Raw genomic sequence first — 24,116 nt, forward strand, 5'->3', positions numbered from 1 at the left:
TTAATAGTTGAAACGCAATGATCTCACGATGAAAAAAAAAGTGTTTTTTTTTTTTTTTTTCTATTAAAGTGTTTTCCGGTATATACATTAGAACATTGAGTTGGGTTCAACTTCATTCTAGAATATTTACATTGACACATGAAAAATAACTTCTTCAGGCCAAATATGCTTAATCCCACACCACCCCACCCCCATCCAAAAAAAAAAAAAAAATCTACATAATTATAGATTAACAATCAATTAGCCAAAATAATAATCAACTCTAGTGTCTTTTATAAAAACAGAGAACAATTTACTTTTAATTAGAGATGTAAACAAGCTAAACTTTATTGAATAGTGCATATTTGAGCTTAGCTCATTAGTAAAAGTCAAAAGCTCAAGCTAACAATCAATTAGCCAAAATAATAATCAACTCTTGTGTCTTTTATAAAAACAGAGAACAATTTACTTTTAATTAGAGATGTAAACAAGCCGAACTTTATTGAATAGTGCATATTTGAGCTTAGCTCATTAGTAAAAGTCAAAAGCTCAAGCTTGACTTGAGCTTGAGCTTAAGACGAGCCTAAAATAATGTTTGAACTTGAATTTTGCTTGGCTTGGCTTACTTAATTAGTCAAACCAAGTTCAAACTTAATATCAACCTCAAACTCTAGCTCAGGTTAAGTTTTTGAACTTGAGATCCAACAAAATTACATTATCAAATGCTTAGATCTCCAAAATCAAGTAAGCAAATTACAACTTTATCATGCTTATAGTCCCACCTATTATATTAACCATTGTTCAATTTACAATTTTACATAATTAAATCCATCCATTCATCCTTCCTTGTCTATAACTTTATCAATTGTTCAAAATACAATTTTACATCCACCTTAGACGGTGAAAAACTAAAAAAAAAAAAGACTTGTTGTAATTATTTTGAATGGGAAAGGACTAACATGTTTCATAACTTTGCATTAGATGGTAGATGGGGAAGGACTATATGTCTAAAGTGGTGCTTGGTCAGTTTAGAGGGAATGAAAAAAATTAAGGTAATAGATAGTGATTCCATGTGGGTAATGTTATTATTAAGATATGTATAACGAGTTTATTTACCAAACACATATCAAACTTATAAACGAGTTTATGCTCGACTTGTTTTATATAGAGCCTTATAGCTCACAAACTTGTGCATGAACAAATTTTTTGCTTGGGCTCAACTTGTTTATTAAACAAGCTTAAACTAAGGCTCAAACTTGGCTTATTTATAAACAAACAAAAATAAATGAGTTTTTTATCGAGCCAAGACCAAGTTTTTTTTTTTATGAATGGCATGGTTCATTTATAGCTCTCTCTCTCTCTCTCTCTCTCTCTCTCTCTCTCTCTCTCTCTCTCTCTCTCTCTCTCTCTCTCTCTCTCTCTCTCTCTCTCTCTCTCTCTCTGCATCAACTATGAAGGTGGACAAAGAAGCAACTTGGTTCTCAACTATTGCATTGTCATCATTCTTGTCCTTGACAGTAGCGGAGAAAGTGACAATGAAAAAATTCTCATCCTTGATGAAACAGCTCACCACTACCTCGTATGACAATGGGAGATCAAGGGTTTTTTCTTTTTTGAATATTTTCTCTATGATGTGAGTTATTGTGTATAGAGATTTGGATGTAGGTTGTTATTGTTGTTTCTTGAATGGTGAAGGAAGAGAGATTTGGATTTGGGTTGCTGTGTGTGAAGAGAAAGAAATTGATAAAAATTAACACACACATATGAATTCAAATTACACTTAATATAACTTTAAGCATTATTACACCACTCAATAGCATTTTATTAGAAACAAATTTTGATAAATCCACTGCTAAATTAGATCTTTTTCTTATACTCTACATGTATACAAAATTTCAAGATAATCTAAGATCAATAACAATATCATTGATTAAGTGTACGTTTGCCAACAGCTGAAATATAATTTCAGCTGCGTTTGGCTTTTTTGGGGTCCCATGGCACTGTTCATGGGACCACCAAACTTAGCAAAACGCGCATACCGATATATTTTTGGGTCCCACAGTAATATTCACATATTTAAAAATTATTTTGCTACAGTATTTTTAGCAATAAGTTTTCAGTTTTCAGCAAATAAGCGGTATTCAAATAGTCCCTAAGCATTTAAATGTCAAATTTGTATATTTAAATTGTGCATAAAAGATTGTTTCCAGGTTGAATAATAAATATAGCATCCAATTAGTATAAAATTTGATATAGGTGTTAAGAACACAGAAAACATGTAATCCAATAGTTGGATATTATATATATAATATTATTTTGGTTCTTAAATTTTATCAAAATTTTGTTTTTAGTTCTTAAACTTTAAAAAAAAGTTAAAATTTTTTCCCTAAACTACTAAAAAAAGTTATATTTTTATTCCTATTTTTTTCTTTAAACTATTAAAAAAATTATTTACAAAATTTATGTATGAAAAAAATAATTTTTTAAATTTTAAGAACTAAAAACAAACTTTTTAATAACTTAGAGATGAAAAGTAATTATTATTATTTTTTTGAAAAATTTAGGGATCAACATGTATTTTACTGACGTTAATAAAGATGTGTTTAGATATCACTTATCTACTGAAAACTGAAAATTTATTGTTGAAAATACTGTAATAAAATAATTTTTAAAGATATAAATAGTACCGTGAGACTCAAAAATACATTGATATGCAAATTTTTGTGTTTTTGATTGGGTCGTAAATAGTGCCATGAAACCCAACCAAAAATGTAAACGCTGAAAACGCACCTCTCACCTCTATACAAACTCACGCTAAAGTTATGATTGAAGTTATTTACTTTTTCTTTGATCTGATCTGATTGTAATTAGTTCTTTACAAATCCACCGAATTGATTTTTTTTTTTTTTTTTTTAAAAGAAGTCATATAAAAAAATTGCACGACATTTGGGGTGCATTTGTTTCAACCTAAAATGTATTTTGAACAAAAATAAATTCTAAGAAAAGCAATTTATTAGTGTAAGCATTTGGAAAAAAACAAATTTATCTATATAGTTGGTGATAAAAATATTTTAAAAACCCAAACTCATTATCCACAACCAGTAATTTCACATAACAACCAAGTTTCAAATTTTAAATAGATCAAAAATATCAACACCTTGATATGCGAAAATGTAGTACGACAGGGACGGACCTACACTAGGACAGAGGGGGGCCATTGCCCCCCCCCCCTCCAAATAAAAAAAAAAATAAAAAAAAAATAAAAAACAAACTAGTATAAAAAAAATTAAGATTTGCCCTTTTATATATATATATATATATATTTGTCTCTCTTCCTCTAAAATATTTAGATATTGACCTACAAGAAAAAATAAATAAATAAAATTATGCCCCTTTAACTACAAAAAAATAAAATAAAATAAATAAATATGGACTAAACAAAAATCACGCACAAAATAAGAAACACTTTTTTTGTATGTTATACTTTATTGATGTGTTTTATAATATGAAATGTTTAAGAAATACTAATTTTGTATGTAGTATTTTGTTAAATATGAAATAGATATTAATTTTTATTTTCATAAATTTTTTTTTGGTTTTAAGCTTTGGTCTCCCTAGTTATGAGTCCTGATTCCGTCCTTAATGGCCTGTTTGGAAGTTTAAAAAAAGAGGGAGAGTAGAGTAAAGGAAGGGAGAGTAATTTAATCACCTTGTTTGGAAGTTTTTTAAGGAAGCAGGGGGAGGAGTTTGGAGGGGTTTCAACCACATCTAACCCCTCATTTTTAATTCCCCCAGATTGGAGAGATTTGGAAAGAAAGTAGAGTAGATAAATTATTGACTAGATAAATTTCCCAATTTACCCTTTCTAAATTAATAATAGACTAATGTTGCAAGTCCATTTTCAAATATGGGTAAATTTGTCTATTTTAATCATTTTCTCTCCTATCCATCTTAATTTTTAAAACATCCAAATAAGAGGAAGGGCTAATTACTCCCTTCCCCTTTACTAATTTTAAAAACATCCAAACAAGGTAGAGGGGAACCATTCCCCTCTACTCTCCTCCCCTCTACTCCCCTCTACTCTCCTCCCTCTCTAAACTTCCAAACAGGCCATAAGTGCAAGTGAAAAATGGGAGGTTGGTTTGCTACAAGGGTGTGTAAAGCAATGATATTCCATATATGACAGAGGACTGAGGAGCAATGATAAAGATGCTTCATGACTGTTTATTAGGAGTGAGATTCGACAGTGACTTGGTTTGCGTTGTGTTAGTGGAGAGTATCATGGCTAGGTTCTTTGGTCACGATTGATCGTGGCTGAGATCTATTTAGCGAGAAATTATTCAGTCCTCTTGGAGGACCACATCAGCAGTAGTCTGTGGTCCTCCACTCAAATAATAAAAACAATTTATGCCCTAGTGGCTTATATTTTGTGGTCATACTAATATCTTTTTAATGCAATATTATTTAAATGACTAATGTGTTGTTGTTGTCGCCGTTTTTATTTATTTATTATAAATTAAACCCTAGTTAAACTAAAGTGTATTCAAGATATGCGTTTCTAAAATAGATAACAATATGCAAATAATTAAGGCATCATTTTTCCTTTTACTACTCTTATATTACACATATTAAGGCATCTTTTTTTTTTCTTCAAAAAAAAAATTAAGGCTTTTTTTTTTAATTTCTAAAAAACAAAACACGTTTCTTTATTTTGCATTTAGAAAATTAGAGATAGGGACGTAAATTTTTTTTTCTTGGAAGAAAAGACAATTTTGGTTTGTGTGGTTAGAATTTAGAAGTTAGAAATCTTTACTTGAATTTATTATCTATGAGAAATATTCGTTCATTTAATTATTATTATTATTATTATTATTATTATTATTATTATTATTATATCAACTTATATACGTAAGCATGCAGTGTGACAATTACTATTTAAATTATTTAAAATTTATTTTATTTTTATATGTATTCTTAATTTTTAAACTATTACTATGCTTTAATTGTGTAATATCAAATTTATTTATCAAAAATTTCTTAATCTAAAATATTTAAAGAATATTACTTGAGATCGATATGATTAATTTAAAAGATAGAAATTGGCTTGATTAAAAGAAATTGAGTTGTGTAAAGACTAATTGTGTGTGTATTTGATATTCATATGTGAAAATAATTTTTTATTTTATTTTATAATTCGATAGTCGAGGGAGGATAATTTGAATCTTGAGAGCCTTTATTAGAAACATGAGAAAATGTCTGTTGAGTTACAAGATTGTTTGAATGATAAAATAACATATATATGTTAAATCATGTTATGACATACTTTATGTAAAAAATAATATATATGAATTAGGATTAAGTTACACATAGTGTAACTATTTATTAATAATTTAAAATAAATATTTGTTGAATTACAAGACTGTTGGAATGATAAAATAACATATGTTAAATCATGTTATAACAAACTTTATGTAAAAATAATATATTTGAATTAGGATTAAGTTACACATGGTGTAACTATTTATTAATAATTTAAAATTTTCACCATTGATTATACATTCTTTTTATTCTTAACATGCATGTCAAATTTCATTAATAATATGTTATGTACTATTCGATTAATTTACTCATATTTTTAACCATACTTTTAAAATATACAAACTTGAAATTTAAAATTTTTTGCATGCGTGGAGGTATTATAAAAAAAATATAATCCATCGGTAGATTTGTAAATTTTTTTTTTTAAAAAAAAAAAACCAATTAAAATTTTTTTTTGTTAGTTTAATATTAAAAAAAAAAAATTTACACCTAGTATAAAATTATTGAATGGTTTCATATTTCAAAAAATTACACCTCCTATAACTTAAACTCAACCCTATATATTTTTATGGATCATGTTAATGGGTGTCCTTAGGGTAATTGTTAATAAACAATTAATAATAAAAAAAATGTTAATACCACTTTTATGAAAAAAAATTTATAAAAAAAAAAATGTCAAAATTTTAATTACTTTATTTTTTTTCATAAAAACTGTGTTAAAATGATTCACTAAGAAATGTTTTTAGAACATCCGATAACTTTTTTTTTATTGATATATATAACTAAAAAAAAAAAAAAATTTGGGGCTTCCATATTAGTCCAGTACTGCACTAGTGTCTAGTGCCCTACATGATGTATTATTGCCTTTTTAAGAAGTTCGTGTTGGATGTGCTGTCAAAAAGAAGTACAGCAAATTAACAATGACACCTTTTTCAATTTTTGCTGTATATATTGGAGAATTATTTCTTAAGCTCATAGAGGTTGTGCAGGACAATTATTTCTGGAGAATTATTATATTTTGGACCTGTATCAGAAAAAGAAAAAGGTTTTTGTAGGACATCGCAAGAATATATCTCCAGGACGTATGGGACCGATGTTTCACTGCTATATGATTTCCTATGTCTGTCCATGAAAGATTTTCTCTCAAGGTGCTTTCAGATCAATAATTTACTAAATTGAATTTTGAAAATTTAAAATTAAAGTCCATTTTTTATTTTGAATATTTATGTTTTAATTTTTTTAGTTTTGACCCTTCATTTTTAGTTCTATTTCCATATTAGTCATGCCGTCAATTTTTATTAATATTCTGAGGGTTTCCTTTAATGTTTAACTATTTCATGAAAATTTTGTTCTAAAATACTATAGAATTCAGAATTTTCATTATTATTGAATGAAATCATATTATAATCTTATAGACAATCTTATTATTAACAAAAATAAACAGAAACAATATGAAAAATACTAATAGAATCAAACATGAATGTTCAAAATGAAAACAATCTCCTAGTGGTGAAATGTGTATTTTATTAAATTCAAAACTGAAGTTCGTTTTTATTATCTTGGTTGAAGTTATTTACAAATCAACTATATTTGCATACCTAGACATGTTAGAGGTTTAGTGACGTGGTTGGATAATGGGTTTTTTTTTTTTTTTTTTTTTTTTTTTTTGGTTAAAAGGGTTATATTATAAATAACTAACTGTTTACAGACACCAAAGATGAGCTTGTCAGCCTACAACATGACACACCATACATATCTGTATACAAAATAAGGAGAAGTTCAATAGAAGGAGGTTGATCAAAAATGACAAAATCATCTTGCATACAGCAGCCCCATCTAGCCAAAAAATCTGCACACATATTGGCCTCTCTAAACACATGCACTACTCTGACCTGCTACAGTTGGTCTAACAACATCCTGCAATCATGCAAAAGAGGAGAATAGTTTCTATTAGGAGTACTGTTAGACTTCAAAAGCTCCACAATCACCTTGGCATCTAATTCAACCTCCAAATGCTGGCATCCTAACTGGATAGCTAAAGTAAGACCATCCCTTAAAACCCACCATTCAGCAACAACACTGGTAGTATAACCTATTGACCTTGAATACCCTTTAATCCACAATCTATGGCTATTTCTAATGATTCCACCACCCCCTGCCTTACCAGGATTTCCATGAGATGCCCCATCGGTATTGAGTTTAAACCACCCTTCAGGTGATTTGGTTGGATAATGGTTAATTTTTCAATAAAGGTCCGTGGACTTTCTTCTTTAAAAAGAAATAAATAAATAAATAAAAAACATACATTTGCATACCAACCTGGTCACTCCTTTTACTGGGTTTTTCAATTGGGTTGCTTGAGCCCCAAGTGAATAATTACTTTGGGGCTTTATGTGCTTCTCAATGTGATTCTGGGCACCTATTTGATTCGGCCTGTTTAATGGAACTTAAATGCTAATTTGGCAGGCCCGGCTATTGAGTTTGGGCTGGAATGGTGAACAATTACAATTTTTTGTTTAAAGTGAAAAAAGATAGCATGTGAAGAAAATGAATAATGTGAGAAAAAAGAATTTTGAAAAAAAAAAATCTTTTTCCCTGAAAGATTACCCATAAAAAATGGCTGAATACAACATTTCCATGCATCATGTCGGATTCATATTTAAGGGCTTATCTTAGTATTTTCACAAGATCATGCACTTTCATGCATAATAACAATGTTCATGCAATTTTAGGATTAGGAACATATTTATGCCTGAAATATGATAATTCTTCATTTCGTAGTGTTTTTAGAATTACATTTCTTTTTATGTTTACGTCAATTCCAATTTTTTAAATCCTTTGTTATGTATCAATAGGTAATTTGTGCGTTAAATGAGTAAATTATTTTTATTGGTGATAGACCAATTTTTGGACCAAACAAGCAGTACCTATACATTCCCACTCCGTAACTTACTATCTAAATTTAGTTTGACGACATATATAGATTTTATCCATGTAATTTTATTTTTATAGTATTTTTATTAAATTATAACAAAGAAATTGAGTTTTGTGCTTTTATTTTTCTTTATATTTGTAACAATTCAAGAAAAAGTCCTAGTCATATTTGCGCTTAGATGTAAGGATGACAAAATAAACTTGCACTCGCGAGTACCTGTTTCACCTATCCTTAATGGACAGATTTTACCTGCCTTGCATAACAAATGGGGCAGGGATGGGGGTTAATATTTTTCCCTAAACCCGCCCCACACCCTCTCCATTTATATTTAAATAATTAAATAATATTTTTATAGGTTTTTTTTTATAAGACATACATATGTAATTTTAGCCTTGTAACTTTAAATTTATGATGTTTATTTTATATTGTATTATTGAATTTATAATTTTACATTTTAATATTTACATTGTTTATATATTTTTAATTGTTGTATTGCTATGTTTGGATTGTTTTTGTACTTATTATTACTTGAATTGTTGTACTGTTATACTTTGAGAATGTTTTGTTATGTTAGAACTTTTTTTTTTTAATAATGTTTTATGAGTTTTAATTTAATGTATTCAAAATAAACTTCTAATAAATTTTATATATATATATATATATGTGTGTGTGTGTGTGTGTGTGTGTGTGTGTGTGTGTGGGTACCCGGTAGAACGAGGTGGGGTAAAAAACCCACCCCAAAGAGAAAGTGGAGCAGGGCAGGAAATTGGAAACCCGCCCCATTGTCATTCCTATTTAAATGTGACAAATAGGCAAGTTGGGTAGAGTTAATTGGATTGCAGGTCAAAAACTAGTTCGGGTAATTAAAAAATGGTCATTTTAAGCGGGTTAGAAACATGTCAGGTCAATTTGGTTATGGGTCGAATTAGATTGTGATGCCTCAATTTGATTAATTATGTCTTGTGTGGGTGTACAATGAGTCCTATATCGAACATATATTAAGTTGAATTAAACTTTATTAACAATTACAAGGAACCTCAATTGTGACTAATCGTATGAGGTATAACAGAAATGTGACTAACGCTTTTCATTGGGTTGAAAATTAATTTTCTAGACCCTAAAAATTGCAAAATGCAAGCAGTACAAAGAAAATTATAATTTCATATTTCAATAATAAAATATCTTTCAAAAAAAATAAATAAATGGTCTCCGACTCTTTTTAAAAATATATAAAGTTAAAGAACCAATTATGAATTTAAGAGTTTGAATTTAACGAACACAAGATTTAACCCTTTCATATTTTCGTTCATCATCATCATAAGCCGCTCCAGACAACCAGTGCAGTGAGCTTAATTTCACAAGCTCAAATAATTCAAATGTTGTAGAAAAACCGTGATACTTTAACTTCCATCATTCATCGCTATGCAACGAAGTCCAAGTAGAAAACCAATATAGTTCCACTCCTTGCAACCCCTTTTAATTTCTTGGGTACAAGTTTCTAACTAACACATTGCAAGTAATAATACACAATTCATAATGTAGTTATATATTTATATATATATATATATATATATATTGAAATCCTAGGATTTCCTAAAACTATTATACTTGGCCAATTTCATCTTCATAATACCTAATCAACGGTGAACATAAAGCAAATACAAGGAGAACATGTACAATTGCTCATCTACCTTGACATGCATTATCTTCATCAAAAACCATCATTCAGTTGCATCTTCACTGTTGTTCATTTCATTTCTGATCTCTGCTAAAGTCTCCAAAGTAGTTTGATCCTCTCCACCTTGATAGAGTGAGGACTCAGAAGAATCAAAGTACTCATTCTGTACAGAATCTACATTCTCATTTGTTGTCAGTGATGCTGAGCCTTTCTCGGAATTTCTATCAATTCTATTTTCATTCTCATTGGTAATTTTAGTAAGGCTTTCCTGAGATACAGCAGATGCATCAAGCTTCAAAGTCCCCTTTCGTTCTGCAGCAGACTCAGATTCACTTAATACTGCCATTTCCCTATTGCTGGCGCCTAAATTATCAGTCATAGGAAGACTAAAATTGAAATCTGAATGCTCATTTTCAGCCTTGGGGCTATAATCTTCCTCCTTTGAAACAGCTTTCAAGTATGATTGCCTTCCATTATAAGTTATATCAATATCATGAATCGGATTTGGCAATGTATCTTTTCCATTCAAAGATTCATGAGTTTTCATCAGCATCAATGTTGAATCACTGTACATTTGTGTTTTGGTATTTGCCTCTCTTGAATTTGAGCCAACATCTGAATTGGCCAAATCAAATCCATAACCGATTTCTTCACCACGAGCAGCATTTCCAGAAGCACCACTCTTTACTTTCATACTATTACTCTCCTCGGGTCCTGAATTTTTTATATTAACCACAACCCCTAGGGTGCTATTTGTTTCATTATCCTGCTCTACTTCAATCTTTTCAGCATTCTCTACTTCTTGTTCCTTCACATTTCTCAAGTGTCCAATTTTAAATCCAGTGCTTATAGATTGGGTGTTCTGAACCACAGCACTGGAGGCATCATCACCTTTGTAATTTTCCTCTCTTGCCTCCTGGGTATTCCTTTCACCTTCAATTTGGGCTTGATCTTCAGAAAAGCTCACATCCTCAACTTGATTTCCCTTCCCTTCACTCTCTAGCTCTTCATTTCCCTCTTCCATTTCCCTATCCTCTTCAGTGATTAAATCCTCGACTTCCTCAGAATCTTCTTCTTCGACTCTCTCTTGATCATGTCCATCTATTTCATCATCTCCACCACCTCTGCTTTCATCCTCACTTTCTTCTGGCTTACTATCTTCAATCTCTTGTTCCAATTCTTCTTTTCTTTCAGTTTCAAAAGCCATTTCCTCTACTTGAGGATGCAGATCCTTCCTCCCAAGTTTTATGATTTCATAACCACCCTGCATTTTTTCAGATATCATTCCAGAGCTCTTTTCATATGCCTTCTTTGTTTCATGGGAGTGTCTGACTTGGTAAAGCAACCAGATGCAAATGGCAAGAAAAAGACATATCTGTATTGCATGCTTCACCTTGAAGCCTTTTGACCTCTGATTTCTACTAGGTGATTGTTTCAACATAGTTGATTCTTGAAAATATGTCTACCAAATATCAGCAGCAAGTGGGGAGCCCAATCTGCATGACTGGGAAGGCCAAATTATAAGGAAATAAGCAGAAAAGAAATTAACCACTCTAAATAGGCAAAGTCCATAAAATAATAAAGCCTAAATTTCAACTTGATTGAGCCAAACTAAAGACATCAGAAAGAATCAATGTCGCATGGAAACTAATATTACCTGTCCTACCAAATATCAGTAGTGAGTGGAGAACCCAATTGTATGACTGGGATTAAAAATATATATTACAAAAGGCAAAACCTCTATTATAAAAAAGCGCAATTTCAACTTGCTTGCAAGCAAACTAAAGACACCAGAAAGAATCAATGGCGAGAAAAAAACCTAATATAACTTGTCCTACATTAAGTTGCTTGTAGAGTTAAAAAAAGGGGAAGAAAGTAAAATTAGGACTCATTCCTTTTCCAAGTCTGTTGGCAACTATTCTAGTATCCTTGGTCATACAACTACAATTAATAGTGCTACCAGTACCACCAACATGACTTAAACGGATTGAATTTGGACTTCTATTGTTTTGGTCTCAACAAACTAACCGAAACTTTTTCAGGTATTAAGCTCAATATAGAGGATGTATTTGTTCTTTCTGGTCACTGCTTGTTAAAAAATCTGAGGTTAAACAACATTTGTAAAATTCGTACTCCCAACAGTTAAATATAGTTTAAAATCCCCTTCTTCCCCGAGTTTGAATAAAATATTCAATTAAACTAAGTAGTTTCCTTGCACAATATTATTACTTATTACATTACTTTCTCCATTTGCTGAACTATGCAGTACATGCCATAAGCAACTGAAGAAATTGGTTTTCAGCTAACGGCAATTAAATTCTTCTTCTTTATTTCTTTTGCTCCATAAGGCATAAACAGCTCTAAAATTGGTGGGCACAAGTCAAAATTGCATCTTTAACTAAATAATGGAATCAACCCAGTAGTTTAAATTAGATAACAAAAACAAGGGAAATGAGCCCTTTGACAGAGACCCACATGCCCAATCAAAGACCAGAACTCATTACAAATGGGAGAGGCTAGGCCTAGCTCTCTTCTTACCCCAACTTCAAAACAAGTGGAAATTCATCTCCGACAAGTTGAAAAGTAAACAAAGAAATTGAGATTTCAATAAGCTCACGCATTACACTGCAGTAAACCAAATTGATTTGCCACCAGAGGAAAAAAAAAAAAAAAACATTTTGGAAAAAGCAAATATGTGAATGAAATAGATAGAGAGATAGAAAAGACAAAGTGGGAGAAAGGTACCTGTTGAGTTGGTAATAGATAACATGGAATTTGGAAAAGGATGTTTGAGGCTTCTAGTTGGCTTTACATACTTGTATACATGATGAGTATGAAAAGCTTCCTACAAGAAGGTTTCTTCCCCCGAAACCAAAAGTAGTTTACAGAGAGAGGAGACTATTTGAGTGGCTAAGGAGTGTGAAGCGTGTGTCCCCCCATGAGCAAAGCAACTCCATAAAGTCACTCCCAGAGAGAGAGAGAGAGAGAGATTGTGTAATAGAGAGAGGTATGCATTCAATCAACTTGTCATCAGTTTGGTGGCCCAGATAAACGACTTCGTTTCAAGGGAAGTGATAGTACTTGGACCAAAATAGGTGTCTGTTTGAGTTGAATAATTCTGCAATATAATAATTTTCACGACAATTTAGTTGGTATGTTCTTTTTGATGAAACAAAATACCTATCAATAACAACTTGTTGTATCAACAGGTGGAAAATTTTGTAGCTCTAGACCTTTTGTTTAACTTTAGGATTAAGCTTGGAAACATTTTTGAAATTCAGTCATTATGTTCTCCAATTGATTTAAAATATCTGATTGCATTAAATGTAGATATCCTTAGAAAAGAAATCATTATTAGTGTTTTATTTGTTAATACAACAAGGTATTTTAATTGAATTTTGAAACTTAGGTAGCGTTTGGTACGGGAGAATTCACATTACCCCGGTGTGTGATATTTTGCAATGTAAATATCTTAGAATGTAACTATTTATATGTTTGGTTTATTCCTAAAATTCTTAAATGAATTATTTATTTTTTCCATATTATCCTTAGATTTATAAATCCAATATCAATTTTTTTAATCTTCCTCCAAATAAATAATTACAAACAAAATATAAACAATAAATTATGACAAATTCATCAAAACTATAGTCTAACATTTCAAAATAACATGTATATTACAAAAATAACTATTTAAATTATTGTTCTTTACGGAAATCAAACATCATCTTTTGTTAAAAAAATAAACATTTTATTTTATTTTAGCATCTAACCAATCCCAAATAGGAGATATAAATATATTTTTTATTTTATTTTGGCATTTATGTTGTTGTGGTGTGAAGAGATAAAGATAAGGAAATAGATATGTCAATTTATAACAAATGTATTTGTTTTTTTTTTTTAAATTGAGAATTTAGATATCCATTTGTTACAAAGGAAATCCACATTACTACAGGAAGGAGATTGAGTGGGAATCTAGATACCTTTGGCATCTGATTCCCTTGTGTGATTTGCAATCAAACGTAAGAATTTTCCAACATTCCCGAAAATCCTAAAACATTACCCTGTACCAAACGCTACCTCAATATAATGCACCTAAGATAATATACTTTAGTTTTACTCTCTCTCTCTTTTTGGTAATAAAAAAACTTAAGTTTTACTATTAACTTTAATGTTTAAGTCATTGAAAAACTATACTTATAAGTGCTTTTAAGTCGTAATACTTGTTTCTTCAATGTAAAAAAACACATATAGCTGGTGTATTTTAGGTTTATCAATTAAATTCAACCACATTATTATATTGACTAATGTAGAAAAAAATTTGATGCATTTTTTAAGGATAATTAAATTCAACCATGTAGTTCATTGGTCAATGCATTCACATGGTTAAAACTATTTACAATAAAAATGCTACTAAAATATTTTCCTTATTTATAATAATTCCTCTTTTTTTTAGAGAGTATTTAATTATTTATAATAATTCTATTAGTAAAAGTATACAACTTTTTGGTGTCACTTTTTAAATGGTCTAAAATACCCTTACATTAATAAAAGTAAGTTTAAAAAATATTCAAATAACAGGGACCTGTTACATATTTCAAACACCTTAACTTTAGGCCATATTTAAAATTTAAAATCAATTATCCATATTCCTCACTTTTTGACACTGGAACAACTACTTGTAACCACCCATATTTTGATTTTTTTTTTTTTAACTAAAATTTTTCTGATTAAAAAATATTATATTTTAGGCCATTTTAGATATAGAATAAATCTAAATAATTGCTTATATAAAACACGTGAGAAGAAACTAGTATACTAGTATATATTATTACCTTCAATTTATAAATTTTTGATGGCAATAGTTTATTATTATTTTGTAGTATCGTTATTTTCCTTGAACTAAATTTATGTGTTATATTTTAAAAACGAGAAAAAAGTAACGAACGCCTTAAGGGCATTGATTTAGGTGATATTTTTCTAAAAAAAATATTAATGAAAAAAATGATTTTTCATTAAAGTGATATTAAAATTTTCAAAAAATAGTTAATTAATAAATACTCTAAGGATACCCGTTAACCGTATATTTTAAAAATATATATAAAAAATTAGAATAAAAATATATCGATCTTTATAATTTTTACTCCTAAACTTTTTTATAAAAAAAAAATAATTATATTTCGCCTCTCTCTTTCCCCCCTCTTCAAGATGGTCATCCCACCTTTATAATATTGTGCACAATAAGGGTAGGCTTGTTGATTAGGTTTTTACTCGTCAATTTGATTATCTGATTTTTTATCAAAATTTTGGTTTGGCAATAAATTAGTGGTGTTTAGTATTTTGACATCTAATTGAGCAAAATGGTGCAATCAAACCTAGGTTGAACCTATTCAACTATGATCAAAGTCAATAAAATGTAGGTTTCAATTGTAAATTAATGAATTCTTTATTCTTATTTGCGATTGAAGTAAATAGACACATATTTATCTAAGTTTTTTAAAGTCCCAAGTATAAGTGAGGAGTTTGTGTTCTAGTAAAATCTGAATCACACACCAATTGCTCGGGGTACCCAAGTTCTTGGCAGCCCGGTATTACCTTAGGGGATATTGCTGTCGGGCGGTCTTTTGGAAGCCGGAGTCAGTTCCAATGCCATTACCATCGTTTCAATCAGAGCGTACTTTCATCAGGAATAATTACATTGGACCCTGTGAGGGTCCTTTTTGGACAGTACCCAAGCTCAAGTAGAAACAAGGGTCTTAGACCTTTTAACAAGGATCCTAGGCCCTTTACTTGTTGTTTTGGTGGACTGGACTTGGTTCACTGTAGCTAAATGGAGCTGATTACAAACCAAGTTGTGCGCAAGTCACATAAAGTTCCTCAAGACTAAAATGCAATTCCTCCTAAGTAATAAAAAATACCATTATAAGTATTTTAGTGTCATAAAATGACCATTTACTCTTACAAAATAAGTAAAATAAATATTCATAATATTCACAATGAGAAAGAGATTGAAATAAAATATTTAAGACTTATCTTTTATTGTATAAACATTTAAAAGAGTTCCTTCACTTGGTACTCCAGGCGTACTGTCGTGGGATCCCGGGGCGTACTAGCCCTGTAAGAACCCAGAATGCTGATTCTTTGAACTATATGATCTTTCACCATGCTTATTATGCAATAGAGTTTTGTCCTTTCCCTTTACCTCTATTGGTCCTGCGTAAAAAACACACTATATAATACACATATCTTCAAATAATTATTAGCTTCTTAGATTAGGATATACATTTTAATACATATACAAATAAATTTCATGAGAATAATTCAGCCATGAGGATCCTGGCCTCAATTCTCACAAACTTAGTGTCTTTGCACAAGACTTGTAGGATTTGGAACTCAAGTCCAAGTGGCTTTGTTTAGGCATTGCCTTCCAAGATAGTTAGGTGAGAAAGATTTTTGTGAGGGAGAGTGATATATGATGTGTGCATGTTTTGGCATATGTTTCTTTGGAAGCTAAGTGTGTCCAAGGCCCAAGTTGAAATGAGTACCCCGGTAAAAAGACTCAACTTTTGGCTAAGTAAAAGGAAAACTAGCAAGCTAGAATATATGTATTGAACAACAAGAAAGCAGCAAAGGAAAATAATGTAATAAAAAAACACACGAAATAACTGTTAAGGATCCTCCAATCACTATGAAATATTTCATTATTTTTCTTAATTATGGATTACAATGTGCTCAAATAAGCTCAAAAATTACAGACTTAGATGACTATCTAAGCCTCTAAGACTTGTAAAGTTTGAATCCCTTTGAATCCAAGTATGTTCTATAGTGGCTGTTTTTGGGATACCGGACGCTGTTTTCTACTTTCTTTGAGTTTTTGACAGAGTTTTCTCAACGATTCTTGTTCTGATTCCCTATTACTAAATCCCCTTTCAATGTTGGCTGCCTTCCCCTTTTATAGTGTCATTTTAGGGTTCGAATACCACTGATTCTCCCCCCTTAGCTTCCTGGGTACCAAAGCCCCTGTTATGTCAATCACTTTAATGGCTAGTTCTTTCCCTGTTTCTGATAGTTTTCATCTTTTAGTACTGTCTCTCTAAAAGTCATTTGCTGACTTTCCATTCCGGGGCATCCTTGGGTAGCTAACCTTCAATCTCTTTTCTTTCAAAACTTCTTACTTTTTAGACTCGGCTTTTGGTTATCTTTCCTTGCTGTCATTTTTCCTAAGTGAGCAGAATCCATTCTTGCTGGGTTGAAGGTTTTCCCAGCCACTTCCCCTTATAGTTTTTCATTATAGGTTTCCCGAGGTACCAACCTTTTGTTCATGAATTGTCACACTCCAAGTTTTCTGGTTCTTTGCTGCACCACTGGGTGCTTGAGAATGACATTTCTGTTCTTCGTTTCTTGTATTTCGTGGTACCGCTTTTGAGCTATCTCAATCCCACGTTAGTTGTGCTACACGTCCCAAGGATCCCAAGCGTTTGGCAACCTCTAGGTATCCCGGTCCAGTTCTTTCACTAGATTTTGTAATGACCATTTTGCTAGAAATCTAAACATACATAGGGCCTTGATGTTGATTCTTCTTACTGCACAAATTGGGCCTTCTTTACTTTTCATGAAATGAGCTTTCTTGTGAAATTTTAGACCTCAACAGACCCCACCCACACGAGTGAGCTGAGAGAATAATCATGACGCCTTCACCAACATGAAGCTATAAAAAGGAGAAGAGAATGAGAAAGAGGGGGTTAGAAATTCTGGAGAGAAAAAGAAGAGAGAGAGAGAGAGAGAGAGCAAATAAGCGAAAGCTAGGAGTGAATAACACAGAGAGGAGAGTAAGGGTGTTCACTAGGGTTAAAGGAAGCTATAGAGTGATTTGAGGTGGAACTGCCCATCGTAGGAAATACTAGTCCCACTATACAAGTAGACTGTGAGCCCAATTCTAAGCCTGGTCCACATAGTAGAATTTGGGTGCACATACGAGACAAAGAGTAATTTCTCAAAGTAAAATTAATAGCTAGGGACTTCAAAATTTTCAAAATCTTGAATACTAAAAGAAATTGCTAAACTTTCAATTTTATCCTAATGATCCTAAACTATTTTTCCCTAATTCTTTCCTTAGAGCATTCCCATTGGAACTACCAAGTGGGATATGTAGGGACGATTTAGCATTAAAACCCAAAAACCACCCAACATTTGGACTTGCAAAATCTTACAATTGTAAAAAAAAAAAAAATTGCAATTGTGCTACAGTACCATCTTAAATGTAGGATGGCGTTGTAGCACAAATATTGTAAACCAAAATATATTATTTAAATCATTTTCTCTCTCCTTTAAGACCTTTTTCTTTCAACTCCTCTCTCTTTCTCTCTCTCTCACAGTCACAGAACTCATCTCCCCTCTCTCCGTTGAGCCTTTCTCTCCGATGGCACTGCCGATGACCTTTTCTAGGCAAGATCATCATGGTCAAGGGGCTGAGGATTGCTAATTGGATTTTGGTGGGTTTGCTTGGTGGATCTGGGGTTGAGGATTGTGGTGGATTGGCGTGATGGGTCGTGGGTTATGGGTTATACGTTTTGGATTTAGGTTGATCTGGGTGTGACCGAAGCTAGGTGTTGATCTAGGTTGATTTGGGCGTGACCAGAGCTGGGTTTTGGATTTTGGATTTGGGATCGGCGTGGATTGGCGGAGATCGAAGATCGTGTTGTGATGTGTGCTATGTGTGTGGCTTCATCGATAGCTCCGATGATGGTTTTTTTTTTTTTTTTTTAAAATGGGTTTGCTAGGATATGTGGGTTTTGGCTTGGTTTGAACTAATGCTTTGATGGTTTTTTTTTTTTTTTTTAAAATAATATTATAATGTGGTTTTAGTTTTGGTTTAATGGTTCGGTGGGTGGTGCTGGGATATGTGGGGGTGACTGTGTGTTGGTGGTGGCATAGTGGCTTTGTTGTTGTTGTTGTTGTTGTTGTTTTTTTTTTTTTTTTTTTTCTTTTCTTTTCTTTTCTTTTTTGGGGTTGTGGCTAGTGCTAGAGGTTGAGGGAGAAAGAGAGGAAAAGGAAGAGAAAAAGAGAAATAGTAAAAAAATGAATAAAAAAGAATATTTATATAAAATGGGAAAAAATAGAGTTTTGGAATGTTGGGTGTATTGTAAATTGGTATGACATAATTAATAAAGTAGCTTTTTGGGATGGTAAAATAAGATAGAATGGCATTTGCCACTGTGAATGCTCTTACAAGTTACAAGCATCGAATCTAAATTTCATGTTAAACACATAGAGGCGTAGCTGGTGCCTATGTTGTACTCTAATCCAAAATATGTAATGAGGAATAGATTCTGTATTCTAGGGGTATGCTCGGTTCAGTTTCGGTCGGTTTTTATGGGTATGACCAACTAAAACCGAATATTTCAGTTTGTGAAATTCTTAACCGAAATAGACCGAAATGGCTAGAAATCAATCGATTTTGGTGTATTTCGGTTTCAGTCAGTTTCGTTCAGTTTTCGGTTTTCCAAATATAGGGTTATTGAGATTTTCAAAACCCTAACTTTAATCACATATAAAAAAAAAAAAAAAAAAAGAAGTAATAGAGCAACAGAGAGAGAGAGAGCTGTTGAACAAATCAAAACGACAGAGAAAGAAAAACTTCCAACAATATTTGTTCAACAATTTGCACACAGATTCCAACATAAAATTGAACCGTTGCTGCACCATAGTAGGAGCCACAGTATGTCTCATAATGCTTGAGCCTACCACCATGTCTCTATAGTGATTTTTCAATCTAAATTGAAGAAAGAACAGAGATATGTAACTCAAAGAGAAGAGAGAGGCATGGCCATGGTCCATGGGACTCAGAGAAAGAAAAGAATGAGGCGGCTGAAGTGAGAAGGGTAGAGACTTAAAGAGAAAATTGGGGAAGGAGGCGACTGAAGCAAGAAGGGTAGAGAGAGACAGAGACAAAATTGGGGAAGGGGGCGGCTGAAGAAAAGAAAAGAGAAGAATAGGGGTATTTATATCATGCTACTACTAGAGTTTTAAAAAATTAAATAGCAAAAACCCATGCGAAGGCTCGAACTTGGGATCAGTTAGCCAAAACACAAGGAGCATACCATTAAGCCACTAATTAGTTATGCCTTAAAAGTTACATAAATATATACATGTATATATATATGTATATATATATATATATTGGTCAGTTCTGTCAGTTTCGGGGTGAAAAATTCCAACACCGAAACCAAATCGAAATATTTCGATTTTCTAAAATTCAAACTGAAACCGAACCGCACCAAAAAATTGAATTCAATTCAGTCAATTTTGGCCGATTTTTTCAATTCATCGGTTTTTTGCACACCCCGTTTGTATTCAATGGATGCATCCCTGTCGGCTGCTCTAAATTCTTTATTTATGCCTTTTGTTTTATTTTTCTGTAAGAAGTCGTTGTCACGAAAAGACCTTTTAGGGGAAGCCATTCCTGGTTAATCACTTTTCACCTGCAAAGACCATATGGGCCCCTCAAGGAGGGAAATTAGTAATTACAAATAATTTTTTTGTCTTGTTAATTTAATGGTTAAAATACCGTTAATATTTATGAAGTTTGGATTAATATTAATCAAATTTAAGACTTTTTAAAATTAACTAATTTGATTTCTAGTTACTTAGAAGGGGGAAAAAATGAGAAACAATTTAGAAACCAAATTACTCAATTTTGCTTTCTCAAAAAAAAAAAAAAAATTTTGAAAATTTTTGAACATGATTGACATTTGTTCAAACCTCAATAGTTTTTGTTTATTTATCCTTCATGTTTAAGTACTAGACAGCAGTATTCTTGGTACGTAATTAGGGGAAAAAAAGTTGTAGCAGTGTAATTATATATATATATATATATTATTGTGGGGGCCATTCGATCAATAGGTCCATTAAGGTCAGGATCATTGGGCCTGTGGCCCATTCGAGGATGCATATCCGCTCGAGGAGGCCAAGTCAGGTCATAAGGCAATTACCGAGGGGGGTGGTAGTCAATATCACGAGAGTAGAGTTCTGTATTCGTCCGAGGACGCCATACTCCTCGGCAGTATGCGTCCGAGGACGATCAGGATGCGGTCTTGTTGCCACCGGACCTCAGAATTATGTTACCACTAAAGATAGGATAACCGACCAAGGGTAAAAGGGAAAAGACGAACAAATATCTATAGTTACAGCTGCCTCCGCATTAATGACCTCTCAACCAACTCTCTGGCCGCATTAATGTGGAGGTGATACCTGAACAGTAGGGAGGCAGCTGGGAAGTTCCAAGAGGTGCCAGATGGGATAGAAAGAGATCCTCCGAACCCAACCTACACATGTATGGTGAGGATGGAACTCAAAGGGTGGTATATAAACCAAAAGAAGAACATGCAAGAAGGGGATCGAAACAAAAAAGAAAAAAAGAGAGAACAGAGACAAAAAGAAAGAAGAGCGAAAAGAGAAAGAGAACTGTATCGATTACCAAAGAAAACGATCGTTGTACCAGTTATGGGCCTTCAGTATACTTGAGGGTGAATCTTTTTATTATACGAAAATTAACCTAATTCTTTATATCCACGCTCTACAAATTATATTGTTTGGACTTATTTACGTGCAAACTCAATATCGTTTTGAGTTGCTGCAAATCAAGTCCCTACAATTATTAAGTTAGTCTTCTATTCCTGATTGAGTTTTTCATCGTGAAGTTAAAATTGGAAGCATGCCATTTTTTCCCTTCTTATTAATAAATATGTTTATTCATAAAATGAATAAATAAATAATTAAATAGTTAACAGTTTACAAAAACTCACAAAGAGAGAAGAGGTAAATATGAGATCAGGGGTATGTGTTCTGTAGTTTATCCATTCGAGGTGGCTGTCTAATGCACAGGCTTTATGACGCACAAATCTTGTAAGATACGAAAACAAAACTGTCTGACCAAATTTGATACACCTCACGTCTTTTTCTCATTTAATATCCCCATGTCACCACTGTTCAAAACTAAAATCCTCAGGAGAGGAGAAAAGAAAAACACATGTATCAAAGAAAAACTATCCAGACAGCTGCCTTGATTTGCTAAGGTTTATTAGTAATTAATACCAGACAGCCTTGCCATTTGTTTTTAGTAATATTTCTTTTATCGTTTTTAGTTTTTACTTTTCTAGAAGATTTAATTTTTGCACCAAATTATGACATCACTTTGATTTATTGCTTAAATTGCTAAGACTTTAGTCTACTAATACCAGACAGCCTTGCCTTTTTTATTTTTGTAATATTTCTTTTCAGGTTTTCTCTTTTCTAGAAAGATTGAATTTTTGCACAAAAATTACGACATCACTTTTGGGTAATGATTCACAGTCTTTACTGCAAGCAAATGGCTACCATTAACATAGTTTTTAGTAGGATTTTATTAATACATATACTAAGAACACATAATAATAAATCAATTTTAGAAAAAAATTATTGAAAATTGAAAAAAATTTTACAATTTTTTCAATTCCTAATAAAATTTATCAAAAATAGATTTGTTATTAACCGGACCCTTTTTAGTAAAACCAATCAAAACATGCCTCACGTCAGCAAAGCAAACTGTGAAAAGTAAAAAATGTTGCGTTTCTGTCGTTCTTTTCCACAACCACACTGTTTTTTTATCCTTCCATTTCCATTTCCTTTGCTCGGTTAATTGGCTAGCTCGTGTGTTAATTAAGAACTCTTAAATCTTAACTACACTGGATATAAATATAATCATGAACTCAATGTAAACATTAACAAATTTATTGAACAAAATAAACCCACGAATAGTACAACTCTTTCAATCCAAACCCAAACCCCATCTATACGCGTAGGAATAGGGTTTTATAATATGGATTAAAGGAGAACTCTACAAAGCATGAGAGATTGTGTGTGTGCAATCCAACTATTTTGGTCATATCCTATCTACTACTTAAATACTTAATAACATGTTAGCTCAATCAGGGATTGAAAATGAAGTCGCCGCACTTGCATTTCCAGCACATAGGCTTGTAGTTAGAGCTGCCATCCCCTCTAGAATATGCAATACTTGGGGTTGCACGCGAAGCATAGAATTGGCTTCTTCTGTGGTTTTGAACTTGTGGGACAATAGGAACCTGAACTGCCTCACAGTGCCCACAAGAGCTACACCTGTTCTCACACCTTGGTGGCCTTGACCCTATCTGAGTTCTCACCATCCTTGCCACTTTCTTCACTTCTATCCCTTTCTGTATGTACACAATGTTCGAATTCAACATCAGCTTCAAAAATAATTTAAATAGAGGAAATGATCAATATATATATATAGAAGGGAACTTGTTGTTACTTACTTGAGCAGCCTCAACTAACTTGGGCAGACCCCTACCTGCAATAAATAGAAATTAGCAAAAGTCCAATCCAGACCAAAAAAAGCAAAGGGTTTCTCTATGAGTAGTATAACTAGTACCTTCAGCCATGAATCTCACTTGGGTCAAGCTTGAAAACAAAAGTGCTAAGAGCAATGAACTGACTAGGTGTCTATTTTTGTTCCAACAAAGGCAATTTTCAGTGCTGCCCATTTTTTCACTGAAGAGGATGCCAGTTCTTTTGAGTGTAAAAACCTTGAGAGGATAACAATAACGGAGGATAGAAATAGAACACAGTAAATAAGAGAGAGAGGCCTGAATGGTGGCAGTATAGAAGGAAGATGAAACTGAAATTTTGGTAATTGTCCAAAAGGGTTTTCAGAGATTGAAAGCAACTTTCATAATCCAAATATGATCACTCCTTTTACCCCTTATATATTTTCCCTATCAGTTGTGTACGTGTAAGTCAAAAAGATTACTGTACAAATCTATACTGAGCTTAAAGAGAGAGTAAACGCACCCCAACCGAAAACGGAATGACCATAACCTCGTTCCATGAGCTACCAAAAAAAAACAAAAACTGTACAACTTCTTTAAACAACTGAAAGCAGCAGAAAAGGAAGGATGGACAGCTCAGCAACAATAAAAGCAGGGCCCGAGAAAAGGGTCATTTTCATATACTGTCATGGTCCCACAACAGCACCAAGTAAATTTCCCACAAAGGACAAGACAGTATAAACCAGAGGGTAAGGATTTTCGGACTATTGGGTTTTCGTTTTCCTTCGAATTTTTACCTCATTTTGTCCCTCACGTTTTGTGTTTGTTTCTTCTGGAAATTTGGGCATGCAGGTCCACT

General features: G+C 32.2%; 2 protein-coding genes across 2 annotated transcripts; both read right to left on the reverse strand.

The window, feature by feature from the left end:
• Positions 1–9,545: 9,545 nt before the first annotated feature.
• LOC115972048 (uncharacterized protein PF13_0277-like) lies at positions 9,546–12,940 on the reverse strand. The gene is made up of 2 exons (XM_031092190.1): positions 12,657–12,940; positions 9,546–11,415 (listed from the first exon to the last, which is right to left on the reverse strand). Exon 2 carries the CDS (start codon positions 11,350–11,352, stop codon positions 9,955–9,957), a length of 1,398 nt encoding a protein of 465 aa, XP_030948050.1. The 5' UTR covers positions 11,353–11,415; positions 12,657–12,940; the 3' UTR covers positions 9,546–9,954.
• Positions 12,941–22,657: 9,717 nt separating this feature from the next.
• LOC115972290 (EPIDERMAL PATTERNING FACTOR-like protein 2) lies at positions 22,658–23,819 on the reverse strand. The gene is made up of 3 exons (XM_031092514.1): positions 23,362–23,819; positions 23,246–23,280; positions 22,658–23,143 (listed from the first exon to the last, which is right to left on the reverse strand). Exons 1-3 carry the CDS (start codon positions 23,471–23,473, stop codon positions 22,877–22,879), a joined length of 414 nt encoding a protein of 137 aa, XP_030948374.1. The 5' UTR covers positions 23,474–23,819; the 3' UTR covers positions 22,658–22,876.
• Positions 23,820–24,116: the final 297 nt, after the last annotated feature.

Source organism: Quercus lobata, chromosome 12, assembly GCF_001633185.2.
Source record: "Quercus lobata isolate SW786 chromosome 12, ValleyOak3.0 Primary Assembly, whole genome shotgun sequence".
NCBI classification, from domain to species: domain Eukaryota; kingdom Viridiplantae; phylum Streptophyta; class Magnoliopsida; order Fagales; family Fagaceae; genus Quercus; species Quercus lobata.

Excerpts from the sequence above, each read along its gene's own strand:
- LOC115972048 (XM_031092190.1), bottom strand. The coding sequence starts at position 11,352 with ATGTTGAAACAATCACCTAGTAGAAATCAGAGGTCAAAAGGCTTCAAG.
- LOC115972290 (XM_031092514.1), bottom strand. The coding sequence starts at position 23,473 with ATGGGCAGCACTGAAAATTGCCTTTGTTGGAACAAAAATAGACACCTA. Across the intron at positions 23,281-23,361 it reads AGTGAGATTCATGGCTGAAG|GTAGGGGTCTGCCCAAGTTA; the intron begins GTACTAGTTATA and ends TATTTATTGCAG. Across the intron at positions 23,144-23,245 it reads AGTTAGTTGAGGCTGCTCAA|AAAGGGATAGAAGTGAAGAA; the intron begins GTAAGTAACAAC and ends GTGTACATACAG.